Below are 20,958 nucleotides of genomic sequence, written 5' to 3' on the forward strand. Positions count from 1 at the left end.
AAGTCCGGCGCCGCGGCCAAGGGAGAGAGGCAAGTTCAGAGCCTGAGCTCCAGCCCAGGCCGTGCTGCCCAAGCAGCTATTTTTAGCCTGTTAGTGCGAGCCCAGGTGTGATGAGCTGGGCTCAGAAACTCACTGCCACGGGCTGCGCAGACGCACCCTGGCTGGTAAAGTCACTTTCCAGACTCTACCTATGTATCTTTGAGCAACGTTAAGAGTTAATCACAACAGCCCTGCTGTAATCGCATTAAGTTCTCTGCAGGGATTATGAAAAGATGACACAGACAAACATTTTTGGAAAATCCATGGCAAGCTTTTTTTTTTTTTTATTAGCTATGCAGTATTTGTAAATTTCACATGATTTTCTTTGTGAATTCTTCCTAATGAACAAACCAAACAATTTGTTTGAGAACAGTTTATTATCCCTATTGAGGTGATCATTATTTTAAAGTTAGCCTACAGACTACACAGCACACCATCTAAGTAATCTTCCCTCATCTGATTAACACAACAGTAATTTTTGGGATGTATAATTTTCTCTCTTAACTCAAGAATATCCTTAAAGTTTGCAAAAATTCACATTGCAATGAGAAACAGGAACAACTATTCTGCTTCCCTGGGGAGCAAAGTGAAGAGAACGTTTACAGTGACTGCCTGAAATACTGCTCTGTTATAACAGATGTTAAGGGAAAACTTTATGATGAATAAATCTCAGAGCTGTGTTTCTATGTGCCAGGAGATTTGTACTGGGTCTGTTGCTGTCTGGATCAAGAAGAGAAAATATTTTGGTTAAAATTTAGGTGCCTAAAATTAAGCACCTAAATACAGCTTCAAGTGTCTAACATTAAGCAGCTAAGTTTGAAAATGTGGCATGTATCTTTCAGAGTGTCAGGATTCTGAGTTGTTAGACCCTGTTCCTGCTTCCACTGAAGTGAGTGGCAATTGGCCTATTGGCATCAGTGTGTCAGACCAACACATATACATATTTGTGACCTTAAAAATGCTGATGCAGCTTGAACTATTCTGTTCAATGTGGTGAATTTTAGTAATTCATGTATCTGCTTCTTCTCCACTCTCGCTCCCAGTGTTGAGAAAATGACAGAAGATGTCACTTGCTTTTCTGGCTGTCTTGCCTAAAGAGCCAACAGACACTATCGACTTTCTTTGACAACTGCTACAGAATATGGCCCTGATCCTGCAAGCAGATCCCTGCAGCTTTGCAGAGCCCCCATGAAATCAGTAGAGCTCTGCATGGAGCTGAATGCTGGATCGGGGCCCATTTGAGCTACTCTGCATGTGGTTTATGTAAAATTAAACAATCCCCAAGGAAGTGAAAGAGAGGAAGGCAAAGAGATGGGCCAGTGGTGAATGACGGCGTTATCTGTAGAGCCCAGGAATGAATCAAGGTACTCAGCTGGGAGGCTTTCCTTTGAAAATTTCATAGAATTTGAGGTTAGAAGAGACCATTAGAGCATCTAGTCTGACCTCCCTGAATTTCACAGGCCAATTAATTTTCACCCAGATACTCCAATATTAAGCCCAAACACTTGATTTAGACTAAAAAACATTTCAGTCCTCAGGAGGCTAAGCTGTTGAGACCAAAGTTCCACCACAGCCCGAGGCTCCCTTCACTGGCAAGGGATTGAGAGATGCCCTTGATTCATTCCAACAGCTGGCCCAGTCCCAGGGAGATGGGACAAAACAGAGAGAAGTAAAGCAGGTTCCCAGTTCCCTACAACAAAACTGTCTGACTTAGAAGACACCAAAAGGAAACCATTTTGCTGAAAAATAGATATCTCCAGGCAGATTTTTTTTCATCGTTGTCATAGTACCAAGTACAAGCAGCGTATAGTAGTCTGTACATCAAAGTATTCCAGTGTAAGACGAGCAATTGTGTGATGACATATGCTTGGATCATAACTCAGAAGGTTGCTCAAGATGGATTCCTTAAGGCTTAGGGGAAGCTCTGGAGGTTTTATGATGATTTCCATCTCAGCAGAGAGAACCCTTCATGGATCACATACGTCAAGGTGGCTAAAAATGCAAATACCTACAATGGAAAAAGCTGGAGTCAGGTACAGTTAATTGCTAAAGGGTATTGTTTGTTGACTGCATATTTAAATTTGCCCATTCAGCAGTACTTATTTTAACCAGTACAGTACTTGGAGCCCAAAAGCAGTGACTCCATTCCAGAGTTGCTAAGGGTAAGATTTTCAAAGTCACCTAAGTGATTTAGAATCCAAATGTCACTGAAAGTCACTTAGGCTCTGAAGTGCAGAAGTCACTTTTGAAAACTGGGCTTAAGTTCTTGAATCACTTCAGTGCTTTTGAATCAGTTTCCCTGATCCTCACAATACTATTTTTGAGCATCTCACAATAGGCAGCGTCTCAATCTCTGGTGACGTCTCACACACTTTTACCCTCTCTCAAATGGCTGCCATCTGCCATTTCTTTCAGTGGGGCTGAAGCCACAGCTGGCCCTCAGTTAAGATGGCCACCATGTTCCCCAGCATCTTTGCAGGTAGAAGAGAAGCTGCCTCAAGTAAAGATCTTCACTGGCTTCTACTGTGCTTGGCAGGGACGAAGGCCCAGCTGGGATTAAGGAAGGTGGCCACTTGGTCACAGAGCACAGCACTCAGTAATACTATATTGGAAAGATGTTAAAAACAGTGGGCATGTGAGGAAAGGGCGAGCTACTGTACTGGATATGAATGGCCCGGATCCCAGAGTCTTTTGGAGTTTGATAGATGGGGATGATTAACCTGCTCATTATCACAGTGAGGGAGAGAAGGGTTCTCCTCCTCCCCCTCATGGAAGTGCTGGGTCTGAGCTTGTCTCCCAGGCCATTCAGCTTTCACTCCTTGTACATTTTGTTCACCCCTCCACTGTGAAAGCTATTTGATACTTACCACTGCTGCAATATCTTCCTGGTAAACTTTAAATAGGAAAGCATCATGGGCAATGATGGTGGCATAGGCTTGTAAAACAGCAGCACTCAGGTAAAACAGAGCAGCCATTGAATGATAGAAAGCATCCTAGAAAATAATAATAATTAACAATCACTTCCAAAAATACCACTAAAGTCAGAGACAGAAGGTGCTCTAAAAAACACACATACACTTCCCCGGCTGAGCGACAAAAGCACTTTGGGCCATTTACAGCTAGTTCATTTACCTTGAGCCTCAGGCCAAAGTGGTTTGTGCAAATGGGATTCTGTCCAAGTTTGGCATTTTGGCAAATATATTTTGACAGAGAGGAGCTGCATTGTGACCCAGATCCTCAAAGATATTTAGGTGCCTAACTCCCAATGGGCCACTCCCAAAGGGAGTTAGGTGCCTGGATACTTTTGAGGATCTGGGTCTTTGCATCTGAGCCTGGCCTGTGACTAGGACTCCTAGGCGCTACAGTAATGCAAACAATAAGTAAGAGAGCAGACGGGGGGACTCAAGGTGTCATAAACAGATGGTTAACGGTTAATGTCTCTTACCTGTAAAGGGTTAAGAAGCTCAGTAAACCTGGCTGACTCCTGACCAGAGGACCAATAGGGGGACAAGATACTTTCAAATCTTGGTGGAGGGAAGTTTTGTTTGTGCTTTTTGTTTTGTTCGTTGTTCACTCTTGGGGCTAAGAGGGACCAGACGTACACCCAGGCTTTCCCAATCTTTCTGAATCAATCAGTCTTTCACGTTTCAAAATTGTAAGTAGTAGCCAGGCAAGGCAGATTAGTCTTATGTTTGTTTTCTCAACTTGTAAATGTGTCTTACTGCTGGAAAGATTTTTACCTCTGTTTGCTGTAACTTTGAATCTAAGGCTGGGGGGTCCCTCTAGTCTATATGAATCTGAGTACCCTGTAAAGCATTTTCCATCCTGATTTTACAGAGATAAAGAAAGAAAAGGTAAAAATTAATTAAAAACCTTCTTTAAGAACCTGATTGATTTTTTGCTTGTTTTAAGATCCAAGGAGTTTGGCTCTGTGTGAAGCCTCTCAAGGCAATCCAGGGAAGGGAAAGTCTGGGGGGGGAAAAGGAGGGGGATAGTTAATTTCTCCTTGTTTTAAGACCCAAGGGGTTTGGGTCTGGGTTCCCCAGGGAAGGTTTTGGGGGAACAGAAAGTGTGCCAGGCACTAAATTCTGGCTGGTGGCAGCGTACCAGATTTAAGCTAGTAATTAAGCTTAAAGGCGTTCATGTAGGTCCCCACTTTTTGTACCCTAAAGTTTAAAGTGGGGGAAAAACCTTGATACGAGGCAAAAATCCCCAATTTTCCATAGGGCTGTGGTGTATGGAGGCTGTTCTCCCCATGTCGCGCCTGTGTGGAAGGCCACTCGAAGCAGGCCTCATTGCAAGGGAGCTGAACTCGCAGTTACTGCACACCTTGCCCTTGTGCTGAGACAACAAACAACGAAATCAACAATCCCAGTGGTACCACATCTCTGCCACTGCAGCCACGCTGCCTGCCCTGGGCAAGGGAGCACACGTGCTCCTGGAGTGGCACAGCTAGACTGGAAACCAGTCGTAACTCAGCGTCACGATTCCTCCTGTGCTGAGGTGCTAGTGTGCAGCGTGTAAGTTACTTCACCCGTACCTTGCACACACCCAGATACCCTAGCGGTGGAGCCAGGGCTCTCCAAACTCCCCACCCTTCTCTACCCCCTCCCTGGCTTGCAGCGAAGCTCATCAGGCCAGCGTCCTTGCTGCCCATCCCACAGCTGGAGTCATCAGCTGAGCAGGGTATCATGGGTGGGGGGCAGAGACAACCTAGCGCTGTGGAGGTGAGACTTGACTGGAAGGTAAAGTGTAGCCTTGGGTTAGGGAGTGAGTTCCTGTACGTAATGAGCTAGGCTTGTTAGAAAGGAAGAGAAGATGGGGATGGGGATGGGGATGGAGCGAAGGCCCAGTGACCCCAGGCAGGAGCAGAGCAGTTACATCCCCATCCTGGCACTGTCTTGAATGGTACAAGGGCCTGGCTAATATGCTGCTCCGTGTGCCAGGGACCCAGGAGGCCATGGTCCATCAGTACAGGGCTATGGCGGGAGGGGCAGGGCCTGCTGCTCTGCTCTCGATGTGCCATCTGGTGCACAATACTCTCCAGAGCCCAGGTGCCATCTTATCTTCTTCTACCAATGACTCCTGAGGAGACTGGCTCCACCCTGCTCAGCTCGCCATCATGGAGGACCTCTTCGTCCCACCTCCCAAGCCACTGGAGGAATGTTCCAGTGGGAAGCGAGGGAGGGAAATTTGGGATTATTAGATTTTCTAGGCCACTCTTGAACCGTTGTGTTTGAGCCCCTCACAACACCCCTGAGAGGGAGGGAAGTTCCCTGTTTAAACAGATGGGGAGACTGAGGCAAAGAGATTTCCCTGAGGTCATTCAGGAAGTCTGTAGCAGGCCCAGGAATAGAACTCGAGTCAGAGCAGCGCACTAATTGGAATTGCAATCCCATGGGAAGTTCTGATATTTCAACTCCTTCTCCCCCACTGAATTGGGACAAAGATGAAATATTGAAATTTTCCCCAGAACAAGGTTTCAAAACAATTCATTTTCGAAACAGCGAAAAGTTGCATTTCAGTTTGTTGAACTGACCCCTAAACATTTCACTTCCAGTCAGTGCAACATTAAACTGCATTGCCTCATGGGAGTTGTAGTTGGGCATCTCAGGCCTCCATTCTCCCCAATGGGCTGAGCTCCCCAGCCATGCTTCATCTTTCCTGATGCACCTGAACTCACGTGTCTCACTTGGTGAACCATGTGGCTCCGTCAGAGGAGAACCTGTGTTGCACCATGGGAGGTGTAGTCTAGCCAAGGAGATCCGTCCATAAGTGAATGGGGACATGAGCAGTTTCAATTACAGTTTCTATAGGGCAATGGCATCACCATTGGGAAATGCAGTTTAGTGGTGAATCGACCCAAAGCAAAATATTTTGTTTTGATTTTTCTGGCAGAAAATTGAAAAGTTTCAGCAAATTCAAAATTACCTTGTGGAAAAATTTAATTTTGCAGAACCTATTTCCTGTGAAAACAATTGACAGAAAATTCCCAACCAGCTGTAACTCTAATCTTCCAAGTCTTGTGCCAACATCTAGTCCATAAGAACATCCTTTCCCTGCATGTGGCACTATAGTTTTCAGTGGCTGACATCTCAGAGGGGACAGAAGGCTCCCCAGAAAGAAAGGGCTTTGGAGGAGAAGAGGGAAGGGAGGTACATCAGGAAGGGTGTGGACTACAGTCCCTTCCTGGGGATATAATGAAATGCAAAATACAGCTTTGCTAATTGCTCATTAGAACAGGTGCAACATGCACAACTGCTGGGCTTCCTGAACCAGCAGCAACGGAGCTGCTTATTCTGGATTCAGGTCCTGATCGCAGCTTTGGATAATCCTGTAATGGCACAATGACAGGCATATAAACCCAGTCTGCCAACAGGCACGTTAACTTCACCTGACACCAGAGATTAGTCCCACTGTCTCAAATACATGCTCAAGTGTTGGCTGGATCAGGGCCACAGTGCTCGGACTGTGTGTGTCAGTGAGCTATACAACGAGAGGATCAGCTTACCACTGCAATCCAAGAAGATTTTCCACTGTGAGCGCCGCAGAAATAGAGGCACATGAGAAGAGCTGAGAATGTGAAGCAGAACACGGAGACAAACATAACCCAGCCTTGCAGCATCTGAAAAACTACCCTGGTTGAGGCCACCAGAATCCAGACAAGGCCTCCAAACACCTGCAAGACATAAGTGAAGGGGAGAGAGAACAGGATAATTCAGGTTTCGTATCTTCCATCACCATGTGTCATGTTATGATCTCAAAAGACATGATAAGTCCATTGGTCTCAACCCGAGAGCTGTACATCAAGATTGCCTTCTTTCCCCAAGAAATTAATAAGAATATTAAATTTAACAAACCCTGTCTTAATAGAACAACAGCAGTTCTACACCTACATTTCCCTTCTTCTCAGGGGATTCACAAGGTAGCAATCTAGTTCTGCAATTTATTGTCATATGTGGGGGCGGTCGCCATCTCATACGTGAATACAGGCAGTCCTCAGACTTACGACACACTTGGTTCCTTACAATTGCATCGTAAGTTGGAACATTGTAACTCGGAACTGCAACTACTCCATTGTGGGATGAGCATCGTAAACTCAAAACCCATAGTCATTAGTCAATTCAGGGTGTTAATCTAGAAGCATCGAACGGTGTAAGTCTGAGGACTGCCTGTATTTAATAGCCCCAAAACAAAACGCTTATGAAGGGAAGTGTTTTCTCCATGGAGTCCAACACTCAGATGTAATATTAGAGAAATTTTGCACAACCCAGCTGCTACCTCTGGCCAAAGTTTTCTTAATTTTCCATTTTTAATGACATTTGTTATTGAAAATTGGAATTTATTTTGTTAATAGAAAATCTAATGAAAATTGTGTCTGCATCTTGGGAGGTTGTTGACCAGCAACCAAGCTCAACATTGTGTTTGTTTACTTATTTACATTTCAAAAAATGCAAAGTTTTTGCCCCTTCCTGTGATAATAGTATTGGTTTTCTGGCTAGTTGTGCTGCTGCCATTGGTGTGCACAACAGACACAGCTTTACATAGGCTTCTGGCTCTCCTGCTTTAACAATATGGCTCCTAGAGAGTCAGAACTGGAAGGTACCTCAAGAGGTCATCTAGTCCCGTCCCCTGCACTCGTGGCAGGAGTAAGTATTATCTAGACCATTCCTGACAGGGGTTTGTCCAACCTGCTCTTAAAAATCCCCAGTGATAGAGATTCCACAACTTTTCCCTGGGCAATTTATCCCAGTGCTTAATCACTCCAACACTTAAGAATTTTTTCCTGATGTCCAGCCTAAACCACCCTGGCTGCAATTTAAGGCCATTGCTTCTTGTCCTGTCCTCAGAAATTAAAGAGAACAATTTTTCTCCCTCCTCCTTTTAAGCACTTGAAAACTGTTATCACATCCCCTCTCGGTCTTCTCGTCTCCAGACTAAACAAATCCAATTTTTTTTAATCTTCCCTCGTAGATCATGTTTTCCAGACCTTTAATCATTTTTGTTGCCTCTCTCTGGACTTTCTCGTTTGTCCACATCTTTCCTGAAATGTGGCGTCCAGAACTGGACAGAATAATCCAGTTAAGGCCTAATCAGTGCGCAGTGGAGCAGAAGAATTACTTCTTGTGTCTTGCTTCCATCACTCCTGCTAATACAGCTCAGACGGGGCTGTCTACACAAGGATTTACTGTGCACTAACTTCAGTCTGTGTGCACTGCAGAGCGTGTCTACACTGCAATTAGACACTCGCTGCTGGCCCGTGCCAGCTGACTCGGGTGCACAGGGCTTGGCCCAAGGGGCTGTTTAACTGCAATGTAGACATTCAAGCTGAAGCCTGAGCTCTGGGACCCCCATGATGGGGGTGGGTCCCAGGCTCCAAGCTAAGCCTGGCTGTCTATACGGCAATTAGAGAAACAAGGTGAGGGCAATGAGATCTTTTATCGGACCAACTTCTGTTTGTGAGTGAGCTTGTCTGGGACCAGTATGGCTATAACACTGCATGCTGCACTGCCGCTAAACCGCCCCATAGCCTGGGCCCAAGTCAGTGGGCATGGGCCACCTGCAGGTGTCTAACTGCAGCGTAGACACATCCAGTGTGGCCTTCACTCATGCCATACAATTCTTAACGCGTACTAACCTGGCCAGTTAATACTTATTCTTCCATCCACTTTGAAAGTGGAGTAAGTGTCACACACCGTATCTCAGAATGACACACTGTAGCCCCTGCACATGTCATGATATTACATACATGGCATGCCATGTAAGGTATCATATGAAAGGTCATGATCTGCTGAAACCCATTGGTCTGTCCAAATATATATATATTGTTAGTGTGTATAAAGTTATTAGATTGTTCTGTATGGTTGTTAGTGAAATAAGTTGCAAGTTTGCTAGTGACACACAAAGGATTCCTGCCCAGGGGGGTGTTGACCGCCCATTAATCGACCTTGTGACTCAGCCGTGCGAGCACCACACAATGGGAACTGCTCAGTCACTGGGACATGGGGACTGATTGCTGAGTCCCAGTGAACAAAGCCCACCAGGACGTGCCTGACTAGCGCCTGCCAGGCACATGGGGCAAGGGTGTAAAACAAGGGACAGTAGCATCACGTCTTCACCTTTCTCCTCCCCCACCTACACTGGACACAGCCGAGATGCCAAGACGACAAAGCTCATCTGAGGAGACTGGTCCAGGCTCGGGGGAAGCCTGTGCAGTAAGGACTGTAACATACCATGGGGTGAGAACATTGCTTGATCTAAATACTGTGCTTATTTTTATGTTCTTTGGTGGCCATCTCTGTCCTTTATGCCAACCACTTATAATCACTTAAAACTTGTCTGTCTGTAGTTAATAAACCTGTTTTATATTTTACCCAAAACTGTGTGTTTTGCTTGAAGTGCTTGGGAATTCTCGGATCAGATTACAAAGGCTAAATGTCCTCTCCACGTTGAGGGAGGGGTAGAATGGGTAATAAATTTATACTGGTCAGGCTTCTGAGCAGGGCAGAACGGTACAGCTCTGGGTTCCTAGGCTGGGGAGCTGCAGGGAATTGGCTGGAGCCTCTCCATGCTGCAGTGTAGACATAACTCGAATTACCATTTCGTGCTGAGGTTTGGCTGATTCTGATTTCAGACACCAACTTACCCTGGCAAAATCACAACACATATATATTTTACACCACTTGAGAACGTTTTGAAAGCAGAGAAGATATTTCCACAGTAGCATCACAACATTCAGAAATCTTCTATTGCTGCACGTTGTAGGACGAAGTTCTGAGATGCCTTTATTTCATCCCAGCTTTATCCTGGGAAGGGAACACATTTCTTCGGCTAGTGTCAAAAAGCCCAATAGTTTGACACATTGAGAGAACCCACTGATGGATGGGATGCATTGTACAAGTCCAGAAACATACACGCTGGATTGATCACATGAATGAGGTCTTCTGCAAACCCCGGAGGAAACGTTTTCTGGTCATCACCTAACTTAGTGACGACCTTCAAAGCCTATTGATGTAAGAGGCACACTGAGCACTATGTAGAAGTACTTTACTCTTCCATATCACCCCTGGAGATTAACAGCTGCATGCCCCTTTCATGAATTTAGAATATACACGTTTATTAGTAGGTCTAACGACAAGCCAGGCAGCAATCACAACACAGTTGCACAAATAGAGTCTGAATTTGCTTGGTCAGTTGCTGGAATCTTCAGATAATCCACGAGTCACTGGCAGTGAGGTGCTGTGGAGATCCCCAAGAACTGGTAAGTGCTCAGTTGAAACCCAGCACAGAGTGGAATGTGAGGTTAAAAAACCTATTCCGGGTATCGTTTTCTGAAATTCTTCTTCACGATAAGTAGGTAACATGAGCCCACACAGCGGGAGAGAGGGACCTAGTTTACTCTATTAAAGCAAAGAGCAGGACAGCCTGATGAATAGCCCCTCCAATTATCTGTCAAGTATGGGAAAGGCTAATGAGCCCAAAGCCTCGGGTACTGTTGTCAAACACTTCAGACAGATGTTCCAACATCTCTTAGCACCATTAACAGCCATTAGCAATGGAAGAATTGCTGCTGGCTGGGTAATGTGCTTCTCCTCTCTCAGGCAGGCATAATTCTGCCTCACAAATCAAGCCTCACCCACTTCACTAGTTGTAAAAATGTCTGAGAGGTCATGAAAGCCAGGCTGCTAAGTGCCTCGCTCACCTCCCTCCCTCACCTGTTCCCGAGTTCGCACACCATTTTTTAGCTTGACATTGAAATAAGCAAACAAGAAAAGAAAAGACTGCAGCCCCTGTGGCCCAGCGCTAGCTTGAGCAGAGGGACTCCTGGAGGAGGCAGGAGTTTTGTGGGGTTGATTTTTACCCCTGAAGGTTTGAGAATGTTCTGTTCTGGACAAACTGGGAATAAGACCTGGCCAGGATCTGGGGGAGGTCTAACCAGCCTGACTCTTTCCAGGCCAGCCATCAATAACACTTAGCATGACGCATTTGAGAGGAAGTGGGAAACTTCTCTCACATTTATGTGAAGAATGCACTTAAAGGCCTGAGCCCTGACTGCTCACATGCTGCTCTTGGGAAGGCCTGGCCACAATCCCCTCTAGTGACTGGCCCGTACAGAGTACGGGAACCTCCACCTCAAATCTTAGGAATTTTGCTTTTAGTGCTCAGGGGCTTAAATTAATACTTCCCCACCCCTGCTCTTCTCAGCCAGAGATCTCACAGCACTGTACAAAGGCCAGTATCACTGCCCTCATTTTATAGATGAGGAAACTGAGGCACGGGGCAGTGAAGTGAACTGCCCCAAGTCGCCCAGCAAACCTGGGAATGGAGCCATGGTCTACTGAGTCCCAGTCCAGTGCTCTCTCCACTGGTTGATACTGCCTCCCCTGCTGAGGGAGATGTCTGTCTCCACACCGCTGACTGCAGGGATGTGGCTGTACGCTGTTGTGTGACCCAGACAAGTCACTTGTTTCCCTTCCTGCCCACTCCCTCTCTGTCTGTTGGGTCTGTGAGCTCGTTGGAGCAGGGCCTGTCTCTCAACCTTCTGCCTGTGCAGCATCTAGTGCCAGGCCTGGCTCCAGGGTTTTTGCCATCCCAAGTGGAAGAAAAAAAGGAAAAAAAAAAAAGCCATGATCAGTGGCACCTCCACTGCGCCACTTTCTTCTTCAGCGGCACTTTGACGGCAGGGGTGCGTGATGGGGCCCCAGTGCCAGCCGAGGCTCCAGGCACTAATGCATGGAATAATTCCAATCTGCAGAGACCATCTGCCACACAGAGCAGCTCAGCAACGGAACTTAGCAAACAATTAAATTACCATCCTGAAAAAGGGTTTGAAGAGAACAGGTGCAGGGATGCGGTGATTTTATTTCACCTTGCATGGATAATATTGATCAGAGCATGGCTTGGTCCAGCAAGCTGATCCACAAGACAAGATCCTTGTACCCCAGTGGATCTGAGAGCAGGATCAGGCCTATGAAAAGACAGGGTGGTAAGTGATGTCGTCCCATTTGAGCAGTCTGATGTTCTGCATTTGTACAGCCCCTAGCACAACGGGTCCTGGATCACGCTTGCGTTCCTAGGCACTACAGATCATCAGTGTCCAAGGCAGTTTAATGGTTCCCTTCCTAGATGGCACCACTTGGAGTCTGAAACAGAGATGTGAGATCAGGCAGCTCTCGGCAGAACCTCCCCACATTTACTCACGAATTGCGAGGGTAACACAGAGAGCGGCGCACTGGGAACACCTGAATGTGTCTATATTGTTGCAGCATTTTGTAACTAACAAAACCCCGCGCTGCTCATGTGCTCCAAGCACACAGCTCTTCATGCGCTTGGAATCCAGAGCTCCACAGGCATGGCCTCCAATGAAACATGAGAACAGACAAAAGATCCATCTAGCCCAGTATCGTGTCTTCCGACAGTGGCCCATGCCAGGTGCCCCAGAGGGAATGAACAGAACAGGTAATCAGCAAGTGATCCATCCCCTGTCGCCCATTCCCAGCTTCTGGCAAACAGAGGCTAGGGACACCTCCTTGCCCATCCTGGCTAATAGCAATTGATGGATCTATCCTCCAGGGATTTATCTAGTTCTTTTTTTGAACCTAGTTATAGCCTTGACCTTTGCAACATCCTCTGGCAAGGAGTTCCACAGGTTGACTGTGCACTGTGTGAACAAATTCTTCCTTTTGTTTGTTTTAAACCTGCTGCCTATTCATTTCATTTGGTGGCCCCTAGTTCTTATGTTATGAGAAGAAGTAGATAACACTTCCTTATTTACTTTCTCCACCCCAGTCATAATTTTACAGACCTCTATCATATCTCCCCTTAGTCATCTCTTTTCCAAGCAACAAAGTACCAGTCTTACTAATCTCTCCTCATACGGAAGCTGTTCCATACCCCTAATCATTTTTGTTGCCCTTTTCTGAACTTTTTCCAATTCTAATATATCTTTTTTGAGATGGGGCAACCACATCTGCATGCAGTATTCAAGATGTGGGTGTACCACGGATTTATATAGACGCAATAAGCCATCCACCTGGCTCCCCAGGCAGGCAGCTTTTCCAGCCTGGCTGGAGCTAGCTGCATTTGCTGTCAGCCCCCCAGCCTGAAGCAAATACTCACCAGTAACCACACACCACAGAACAAAAACACTAACCCAGGAACCTATCCTTGCAACAAAGCCCGATTCCAGGTCTGTCCACATATCTATTCAAGTGACACCATCATAGGACCTAATCACATCAGCCACGCCATCAGGGTCTCGTTCACCTGCACGTCTACCAACGTGATATATGCCATCATGTGCCAGCAATGCCCCTCTGCCATGTACATTGGCCAAACCAGACAGTCTCTGTGCAAAAGAATAAATGGACACAAATCTGACATCAGGAATCATAACATTCAAAAACCAGTAGGAGAACACTTCAACGTCTCTGGCCATTCAGTAACAGATTTAAAGGTGGTAATTTTGCAACAGAAAAGCTTCAAAAAAAGACTCCAACGAGAAACTGCTGAGCTTGAATTGATATGCAAACTAGATACTATCAATTTAGGCTTAAATAGAGACTGGGAATGGCTGAGCCATTACAAACACTGACTCTATTTCCCCATGTTAAGTATCCTCATAGCTTCTTGTCAAACGGTCTGTGGCAAATTGCCAGTACTGTTATGCTGCGTCTCATGCTCTCTCTTCTTTGGGGAAGGTTTCAGGGCACCATTGCTTGCCTCTGAACCAGTATTTTAATTACCCCACTAGTGTCCTTGAGGAGGGGAGTGGAGAGGGAGGGACCTGGGCCCGCCCTCTTCTCCAGGTCCCAACCCAGGGGCCCTGAGGTTTGTGGTGAATCACTTGAACTAGCCGTTCCTTCCCCTGGGCTACTTCCCTCTCCTGCCCTTCAGCTTGGGAAGGGGCTTCTTGCCCTCCTTCTACACAAGCCAGGTGCCCCTTATCTAGGGTTTTTTTTGATTTCTCAGCCCACCGCAGCACTCCTCCAAACTTTCCTTTTGTCTCTCTTCAAAACTGTTCTCTGCTCCAACCAAACCTTCCTGCTCCAACTCCCACACTGTCTGACTGAAGCAGGGGTTTCTATCACATGACTGACTGCTGGTGCTCTAATTGGCTTCAGGTGCTCTAATTAATCTATAACAGACCTTCCTCCCCTTGCAGGGAATAAGGCTCCCTGCTAACACTCTCCTGCTGCCCTCTGGCCGTGCTGTATCACATGTCTTAAATGGACTATCTTGATTATCACTACGAAAGTTTTTCTCCTGCTGACAACAGTTCATCTTAATTAATTAGCCTCTTAGAGTTGGTCGGGCAACAGCCACCTTTTCATGTTCTCCGTATGTATATATATGTCCTCACTATATGTTCCATTCTGTGCATCCGATGAAGTGGGCTGTAGCCCACGAAAGCTTATGCTCAAATAAATGTGTTAGTCTCTAAGGTGCCACAAGTACTCCTGTTCTTTTTGTGGACACAGACTTACAGGGCAGCTACTCTGAAACCAGTAAAAGAAAGGCTATGTTAGGATTGTAAACAGAGAGCGGGCAGAGGAATGTGGCCTCCCCTGGAGGCAGCCCCATTATACCGATGGGGTATCATATTCCCTTCCCTGAGAGGCTCCATCACCTTCCCCCATCTGAGTCAATGCAACAGCAAACAGCTGAAGCTGCCTTTGCCTGGGTTTTTCCACATAGCTCGAAGCTGTCAGGGGCTCATCTGTGCTGATAGACCATGGCTAAAGGTGCAGCCTTTTGGGTCAGCCAAGCCCCCAGAGCCGGCTGTATGAACCAGACCCGTGGGAGTCTGCATCCTTAGGCTGGAAGTCCCAGGAGGAAAGGCTAGAGAGGGTGGCATGTCTGCTCTCAGCTAGAAGTGCCACCAGAGCTGCCTTTCTTGGGGCATCGCAGTCCTCTGCCTCCTCCCAGGCACGCCGAGGACCTGGAAGAGAATCTCCCCCAGGCCGCAGGGTGGATGGAAATCAGAACAGCTTGCCTGAAGGCCGTGACATTGTGCCAACATGCAGCCGCTGCGGACCCGCTCCCCAGAGCTGACCCAGGAACGCCGTTTGGTTCAGTTCCAGCAGTGCGCAATGATGAGGTGTGTTCCCTGCCAGCCTGGCCCTCCCGGCTCAGCACCACAACCACCTCAGGCAGCCACCCACTCCAGAGTGCGGCAGCCGGTCTTTTAACTCCCTCAGCCCTAAGGTAGCACAGCAGTGAATCTAAAAGGGTTTCTGAAACCGCCAGAGAACAGCAGCCGCCTCCATTGCCCAAACCAGCGACAAAGCCACCAGCACGCCAGGGGAGCTCCAGCAATTAGTCTCAGTGCTAGAGACGGTTGGAGCTAGAAATACTAGTCTGGAGACTGCACAGACACCTTCTAGCCAAACACATAAACAGGGGCTAGTGTGGGAACATCTCCCCTCCCCTCTTTATGGGAGGGCCATAACTTTCGCTGCTGGGAAGTCAGAACAGCCTCTCAGGCCTTGTCTACGCACAAGTTGTACCACTTGAACTATCCCAGTGTAGTTAGAGCAGTTCGACCCCCTAGTGTGGGCACCGTTGTCCCAGTATAAAGGTTCTTATCCCAGAATAGCTGTATGGGAAGGGGAGTAGCGGAGCTGCAGCCACACTACGGTTTAGAACCAGCTCGGTAAAAAGCCCACACCTGAACAATGTGTAGCGTAGGGCACAAGGGAACAGGCTGTATGTGATTATTGCTGGGGGATTCCCCCAGCTCCTTAGGGCATTAGGAGAACAAATCCCACAGACTCGTTTCCCATCAGCACTTTTGAAAACACGGCCCTGGACAATGGCTGTAAACGCTACAGAGAGAATCCAGCTTCTGCTCATTATACTGCCAGATTCCAGAGAGCTGTGCGCCCTTTAGCTGCTTCTTCTGAGGACTGGTCAGCGAATTCTAGCCCCATCCTCTGGAATCCGATTTCCCTTCTCTGCTTGCTCAGGAAGAGAGTTCGAGTGTGCGCCTGCTGAGGCATCAGACTTGCCAGTGTCCCACTAGTTGTCTGGCCAGCAAGATGCAGCATGGAACACAAGTTGGGACTGTTGCTTAGATTGCTGGCTAAGCCCTGGAAATGCAGGTTTTCTTTTTCGGCCAGTCAGTTCGCCTTGCTGCATCCAATAACTAGCTCTTGGTGGGGAAAGTCCCTTCTGTGTTGTGGGTTAACAATTCTGTTGCAAACTTCTTTTGTTGCTCTTTTGTTACTAGTAGGGCCCTTTGGGATTTGCAGCAATTCCTTGATGACTGTTTTTACAGTTCTGCAAATACACTTGCAAAAACCAGCACTTCCTTTGCAAACAGAGAGAAGGAGCTGGGAGTGCTGCGTTTTGTTCTCCAGAACCAGTTCACCTTCCCCTAGGGATGCGCTGAGCCCAGATGAGGGCAGGTTTCCCAGCCACAGTCCTAACATGCGTTGTTTGCATCTTTTCCCTCCCCTTGCAAAGGTGCTGGCACCATGTCACTAGCTGCTTAGAATTACACAGCGGTGGGTGTTCCCAAGGCTGTGGTAGGAAAGCGAGCCAGGAGCCTAGGCAGTAGCTGAGAACAGTGCCTGGGCTACAGGCAGAGAGAATCACAGAGTCCAAGGCCAGCAGGGTCCACCAGACCTCCTGTGTCACACAGCCAGGGAGCCTCCCTTGGCCCAGACCTTGCGGGTGTCTTTCAGAAAGAGATGCAAAGTTGGGTGGTTCAGACTGCGCCAGAGCCTGGCTGAGAAATCCCCTCCACTTCCCATTGGTCCCAGAGCACTGATTTCATTAGCGGAAACAGGATCTGCGCACACAGCCCCTCAGAGTTTCCCTTCTCTCCTGCCGCCTCCCATTTATGCCTCACCGGCACTGGATAAGCCGCACTGAGCCATGAACCAACAGTGGGAGATGCCCAGGTTAAATGGTTTCATTCCAAGCTGCCTCCTACAGTTGAGTTCTCCTGACATCCCTGCTCCCCTGCATCCAGTTCCCAATTCTCCCTGTCCTTCGGGCCATGCCCTGAGCCCTGACCCTTCTCCTCCTCCCCTCCCTCCACAGCCAGACCCCCACACCCCCGTCAGTGCCCCAGCACACGTCCCCGTCCCTCCATCCAGAGTTCAGAGGCCAAGGGCAGAGTATAGTGAAGGGAGAGGGGGGAACTGACCCTGCCTTGGTGCTAGGGCTGGCACGGGGACCAAGGGGCACCAGCCTCACCCCCTTATTAAATGGATCCCAGTGTAACCTCTGGCCTAGCCTTGCGCTGCTAGACACTCTGGCCCGGTGGGATTTCATGGGAGTGGCTGATAGCTGGGTCATGCTGGCCACATCTTGTCTCACCTCCAGTATTCCCCGAATACCTCCTGTTCTCACTCTTTCCCGCTGCTCTCCCAGCTACTCTCCTCCCCCAAACCTTCCCCTGCCCATGACCTAACTAAATCCGCTCAATAGGCGATAGGTTTCGCCAACAGGTTGGAGTGAGAAACATTCGCCAGGCTGGTTTGCTGTGCCCGCTCCCTGCGTCGCTAACAGGGATCCTCCCCTTCCTCGTGCTCCCTACACTCACTTGTCACATCTTGCCTGAAGCTCCATGGCAGACTCCTCAGGGAGAGGATCCTGGCTTTTCCCGTGTGTGCGCAGCACCCGGCACAGTGACCAGGACCTCTGGGGGCCCATTACAAGAACATAAGGAGTTAGGAATATGTATCAGTGCAAGAGCTGGGTGAACAATGGATTTGTCTGCTCACCAGCAAGTCTGAAAAATTGGGGGTGGGGGATGTGGTTGAGTTGGGTTGAACTGAAAACAAAATTTTGGTGACTTGAAAAGTTAAAAACAAACAAAACAAAAAACCTTTGCTCAACCCAAATTGTTTTGGTTCCATTTCAAGCATTTTAATGTTTTTGATTAAAAGCATTTTTTAAACAAAGACATTTTAAATAGAAAAAACCAAAACATTTTGTTTTAAAAAAAAAACAACCGTTGACATGTGGTGATTTGGGGGGAATTTTATTTGTTTTGGGGGGGGGGGAAAGCAAATTTGGCAAATTGAGCACAAATCTGTGAAACATTTCAGGGCCCCTGAAGCTGCCTGTTTCACTGTAAAAAAAAGTTTCAAATGGAGAGTTTCACCCAGCTGGGGTGACCAGATAGAAAGTATGAAAAATCAGAACGGCGAGTGGGTGGGCAATAGGCACCTATATTAGAAAAAGCCCCAAATATCAGGACTGTCCCTATAAAAAAATCAAGACATCTGGTCACCCTACACCCAGCACTAATCATTATTCTTATGCTCAACAGCTTTGACCCCGCACTTTCACTGCCCCCATCAGGAACTCTTCATTCCCCTGCTAAAGGCTAGAGAGTCGAATTCAAAACGCCCATTGCTGCTCCTCATGGTCACTGCTCTCCCAGCCAGAGGGCCAGGCGGGGCCCAGCTTTGGACTCCCTTGATGCTACTCTAAGCAGCAAAAGCAAATCAGCTTTTATCTCTGCCATTGTCTGCAGCTGAAAATGTTTCCAGCCCATCTGAGCTGTGCTGGGTACACCTCCATCAGTGTAACCCGGGTTTGTTTTCAGCATGGCTCAGCCATGTGTCCACGGCTGCTGTCCGGGTAGGGTGACCAGATGTCCCGACAGTCCTGATTTTTGAGTCTCTCTTATATAGGCTCCTATTACCCCCCACCCAGTCCCAGTTTTTCACATTTGCTGTCTGGTCACCCTATGCCCAGGCTCCATACTATGTACACATGCACTAGCTGGAGCAGGTGTGCAGGAACAGGGGCATCACCCCCTGCCCCATCCCCTAGGGTAGCCCTTGCCTAAGTGACTCACTTAAAGTCACACAGCAAGTCAGTAGCAGACAGAACAGGGCATTGAACCCAGGTCTGAGCCTAAGGTGACCAGATGTCTGATTTTATAGGGATAGTCCCTATATTCAGGGCTTTGCCTTATACAGGCACCTATTACCACCACCACACCCCAACCCCATTTGTCACACTTGCTATCTGGTCACCCTGTTTGAGCCCCAGGCCAACACCCTAACCCTGGACTGTCCTTCCTCTTCTGCCTGAAACCCAAGCTCCTGGGTGAGCCAGGCCTCACCGGGCTCAGGCGAGACTTCTACTGTTTAGTCTCAGACACTGTAGCCTCGGGCCCCTCTTTTCCAGTTGCATTTGCTCTTCCTGCCCCACCCAACTCTCCCCTGGGCACTGGCAGCAGAGTGAAGCTTACTCAATCCATATCTCTGATCCTTTCTGGGGTAACATTATGGGAATGTAGGTTGCAGATTCCAAAGGAGCCTAAGGGAGTTAGGCCCCAAGCTCCTGGCACCTAACTCCCTTAGGAAATCCCAAACTTCTCACAATTTCACTTTGCTACCTCAGCAGCAAGGAGGTGGAAGGAGAATGTGAGAACAGCTCAGGAGGTTTTTGCTGCTCTTCTCTGCCTTTGGAGTCTGCTACTTCGTTCTACTACTCCACTCCTGCTGCACCTTCTTTTCCTGCATAGATGACTGGCCACACAGATCGGCTCTTGATGGGCTGGGAAGGTGGCACCTAGGTGGGGAAACATCCAAGCTCTCTCAGGGGCACTCAGCCTAGGGGGTAGTTAAACAGAAGGCCCAAAGCCAGGCTTGAGGGGGGTGCAGCCGCGCAGATGAAAATGACAGTATTTACGCAAACCCTGAGGATGCTGGTGTGATGCAGTAGGGACTGTCTGTGTGGGGAGTGGGAGAGCAGGGGAGGACTTTAGGGGATGGACGATGCCAGGGCCTGTAACCTGAGCTAGGTAAGGGAGGGGAAAGGTCAAACACCTTTGCCCGGGAAGGGGACAAAGGAAGGGAGTGGCAGGAGGGAAGCAGTTTGAGTTTGGGCTTGGGGCTGTGTGGGCGGAATTCAGGGTATCCTAGCTAGGATCCAAGCACCCTGAAAGCCCAGAAGGACTCGGTGGAGGGGTCCTGACTGTGCCTGCAAGCCCTGCTGTAACCTGTGTTCCTGTTGTCCAATAAACCTTCTGTTTTACTGGCTGGCTGAGAGTCACTGTGGGTCCCAGGAAGAGGGGTGCAGGGCCGAACTCCCCCACACTCCGTGACAACTGGTGGCAGCGGCGGGAGATACTGCACCCCGTGGACGGCGCTTCCTGCAGTAAGTGACTGGGGAGCAGTAAAACGAAGGGGTGGTTAACCCCTGGGAGTGTGTGCCCAGTGAGCAGGACTTTGCAGTAACAGGGTCCCCCGGGGGATTACAGCGAGCGGTCCCAGGGGCGGAGGAGTCTGCAGCTCGACCCTGGCAGAGAGGTGGTGACCTCACGAAGGACTGGTGCACTAGGGGTCCCCCTGGAAACCGTGGGGAGCGGCGAGCACCCCGGCCTGTGAGTGGTCAGCAGGAAGATGTATGCCAAGCGGCGCAAGTGCGACCTGCTGGAGCTGTGCAAGCAGAGGGGGCTGCACCCAGGGAGACGCACCAAGGACCAGCTGATTTCCCAGCTGGAGCAGGGAGACCGCATGAATGAACGGAGCCCTGTCTCTGAGGGAAGCAGCCGAGAAGATGCAGCGCAGGCACCAGTGACTGTCCCTGCTGGGAGTGGTCAGCCGGCAGACGAGGGCTTCCCGAGACCCCCCCTTCCTAGGCGTAGAGGAAGGGCGGGGAGGAGCCCAGTGTATACCGAGGGCACCGTGACACCCCCAGCCAGCAGGGGATCCTCACGGCGACGCTCGGCATCCGTGGAGCGGATGCGGCTGGAATATGAAAGGGAGCTGAGACGGGAGGAGCTCGAGTTAAAGAGGCGAGAGCTGGAGGAGAAGGCGAAACAACGTGAACATGAGCTGGAGGAGAAGGCGAAACAGCGTGAACATGAGGAGAACCAGCGTAAACATGAGGAGAACCAGCGCCAGCGTGAGTGGGAGGAGAAGGAGAAACAGCGTAAACATGAGC

General features: G+C 48.6%; 1 protein-coding gene across 1 annotated transcript in view; it reads right to left on the reverse strand.

The window, feature by feature from the left end:
- Positions 1-320: 320 nt before the first annotated feature.
- The window catches only part of MAL (mal, T cell differentiation protein), a 33,556-nt gene continuing 12,918 nt past the window's right edge, over positions 321-20,958 (reverse strand). Inside the window, exons 2-4 of the mRNA XM_050951485.1 lie at positions 6,551-6,718; positions 2,907-3,032; positions 321-2,047 (exon numbers count right to left, since the gene is read on the reverse strand). Of these exons, the coding sequence (XP_050807442.1) occupies positions 1,973-2,047; positions 2,907-3,032; positions 6,551-6,718 (369 nt within the window). The 3' untranslated portion in view covers positions 321-1,972. The remainder of the gene's footprint in view (positions 2,048-2,906; positions 3,033-6,550; positions 6,719-20,958) is intronic.

This window comes from Gopherus flavomarginatus, chromosome 4, assembly GCF_025201925.1.
Source record: "Gopherus flavomarginatus isolate rGopFla2 chromosome 4, rGopFla2.mat.asm, whole genome shotgun sequence".
In the NCBI taxonomy this organism is placed as follows: Eukaryota; Metazoa; Chordata; order Testudines; family Testudinidae; genus Gopherus; species Gopherus flavomarginatus.